The sequence below is a fragment of the Pundamilia nyererei genome, unplaced genomic scaffold (assembly GCF_000239375.1).
Source record: "Pundamilia nyererei isolate P.nyererei 1_Seehausen unplaced genomic scaffold, PunNye1.0 scaffold00333, whole genome shotgun sequence".
Classification (NCBI taxonomy): Eukaryota; Metazoa; Chordata; class Actinopteri; order Cichliformes; family Cichlidae; genus Pundamilia; species Pundamilia nyererei.
The window spans coordinates 389,677-391,722 of record NW_005187734.1 but is presented as its reverse complement, the minus strand read 5'-3'; the positions used below and the strand labels follow the sequence as shown (position 1 = coordinate 391,722).

The 2,046-nt window shown below is 40.3% G+C and overlaps 1 protein-coding gene across 1 annotated transcript in view; it reads left to right on the top strand.

Annotated features, from left to right (window-relative positions):
• LOC102215427 (calcium-dependent secretion activator 1-like) overlaps nucleotides 1-2,046 on the top strand; it is a 212,684-nt gene that overhangs the window by 117,912 nt on the left and 92,726 nt on the right. The window contains exon 12 of the mRNA XM_013915623.1: nucleotides 373-514. Within this exon, the coding sequence (XP_013771077.1) occupies nucleotides 373-514 (142 nt within the window). The remainder of the gene's footprint in view (nucleotides 1-372; nucleotides 515-2,046) is intronic.

Sequence of the window (2,046 nt, the reverse complement as noted above, 5' to 3'; positions counted from 1 at the left end):
CCAACAAACTCATTCATTTTGTGTTCAGAATCAGCCTCTGCTGGTTTTGAATAATTTTAGGTTTACACAAAGAAAATCAAATTAATTTGGTATTTTTTAATTGCATTTGTGAACAACTAACATAATTTGCATGTGTTCTTTGAAAGGAGGACCTGAATCTGTTTTTTGAGTGTATAGAAGTAAAATCAAAAGTAGTCAAAAACGGCCAATTATACCCTGGACCCCAGAGGGTTAATATCACCAACCATTCCCATTTTATTATGGTGTATCCATATAAATGGCCCACCCTGTAGAAATCCAATAAACCGGTCAGGTTCTATGCTATTTTGTCACCTCCTTGTCTATTTCTCTCCCTTTTTCTCTCTCTTTCAGATAACTTGTGCAATGGGAAGTTCCACAAACACTTGCAAGACCTGTATGCCCCCCTGGTAGTCCGATATGTTGACCTGATGGAGTCTTCCATTGCTCAGTCTATTCACAGAGGCTTTGAAAGAGAATCATGGGAACCGGTTAAGTAAGGATATCTTTATTTAATTTACCTTTGCTAATTTTTTCTTTTTCTTGAGGATCAAACCATATTGATTGGCACACATCCATTAGCCTTGCTTTGTAGTCCTTGTCAGCAACTTTTGTAGCATAAAAACATGCTTATTTTTAATACATAAAATTCATTTAATCTATAATACATATACAACTGAGTTTATACAGAAAATTTTCTGTTTCTGTGCTCACAGAAACAAGTCTGAACCTGATTTCAAATTTGCTTATCCCACAAGTGCCTTATACAATTATATGTCTCTTTCCACACTCCTGCCACAGATACGGTACTTCACGTTCTCCCTATAATTCTATTGTGTAACACCAGTAACGACCATCTCTTATCTGCACCACATTTCCACCACTGTCAAAAGTTTTAACTCATCACCTTGAATCTTATTTTATGGAACAGGAAGATGCTCCAGGGAGCCAAGGCTAGCAAGTAGTAGATGAGGGACGGGGCAATTATGTTGATGGGCCAAAAATGTCAGTGTGAAATGATGCAGACAACTCAGGGCAAGACAGTAAAACTCTGACCTTAAGCCCTAAGCAGAACTGCACATTACTGTGTATGTTCCTGATAAAAGTTTTAACTATGCGTCTAATTTTAGTCTTGTAGACTCCACATACATTTAGGCTCAGCCCATGGATTAAGGGCTGGGGTAGGGGCTCAACATGGGCCCTACCCTGGGCCTTGCTTCAGGGTGAGGCCCCAGTATGTGTACTTCAGGCAAGGTTTCCTGATTCCTTGTTCTCATCATCAGAGGGTTCTTTTCTTTAATCACGATCTTCAGACCTTGGCAATATTAAGTGGAATATATAGATAGTACCCTTTAAATGTCACACTGGAGCAGTAGTTCCCCTTTTCAATGAAGGGGTTAGGAAGCTGTGCTTTAACATTGGGGGACCACAATTGTTAGGAAATTACATGCCTTCTTATGAATGCAATGCAAAGCTTGTTCTGTATTTCTGGCAAACGGTCAGGCATGTTCATGTCAGGTATTGCACTCAGTCTGCAAAATCTACAGATTATGATACTAAGTGTACTGAGGTATTAGTAGACAGGTGGCACGAGACCCACAGGCTCAAGCAGTATAACACCTACAGCTCAGGCAGCAACTGGGGCTGCATCACACGGCATGTAGTCTCCTCAGGCTGGGGCTGCTCAACAAGGGTTCCACTGGTTCTGAAGCCTTCTAAGCTCTGGGAAAACACAATGAGCAAAGCAGAAGAGAGACGCTTTATATGCCACTATTTAGGGGCAAGAAAGTACAATAATAAAGGTTAAGAGTGGGTTAAGGGTTAAGGTCTTGCTCTTCCATTCTCCAAGACCAGAATCAAATTCACAGTTGAAGGTAAAGTTGACGCGTTGAGGCTAGACTAGCTCAACCAATCAGGGGAGAGACTTGCAGAAACAATTCAATTCAATTCAATTCAATTCAATTTTATTTATATAGCGCCAAATCACAACATAAGTCGCCTCAAGGCGCTTCATAGATACAGAGAAAA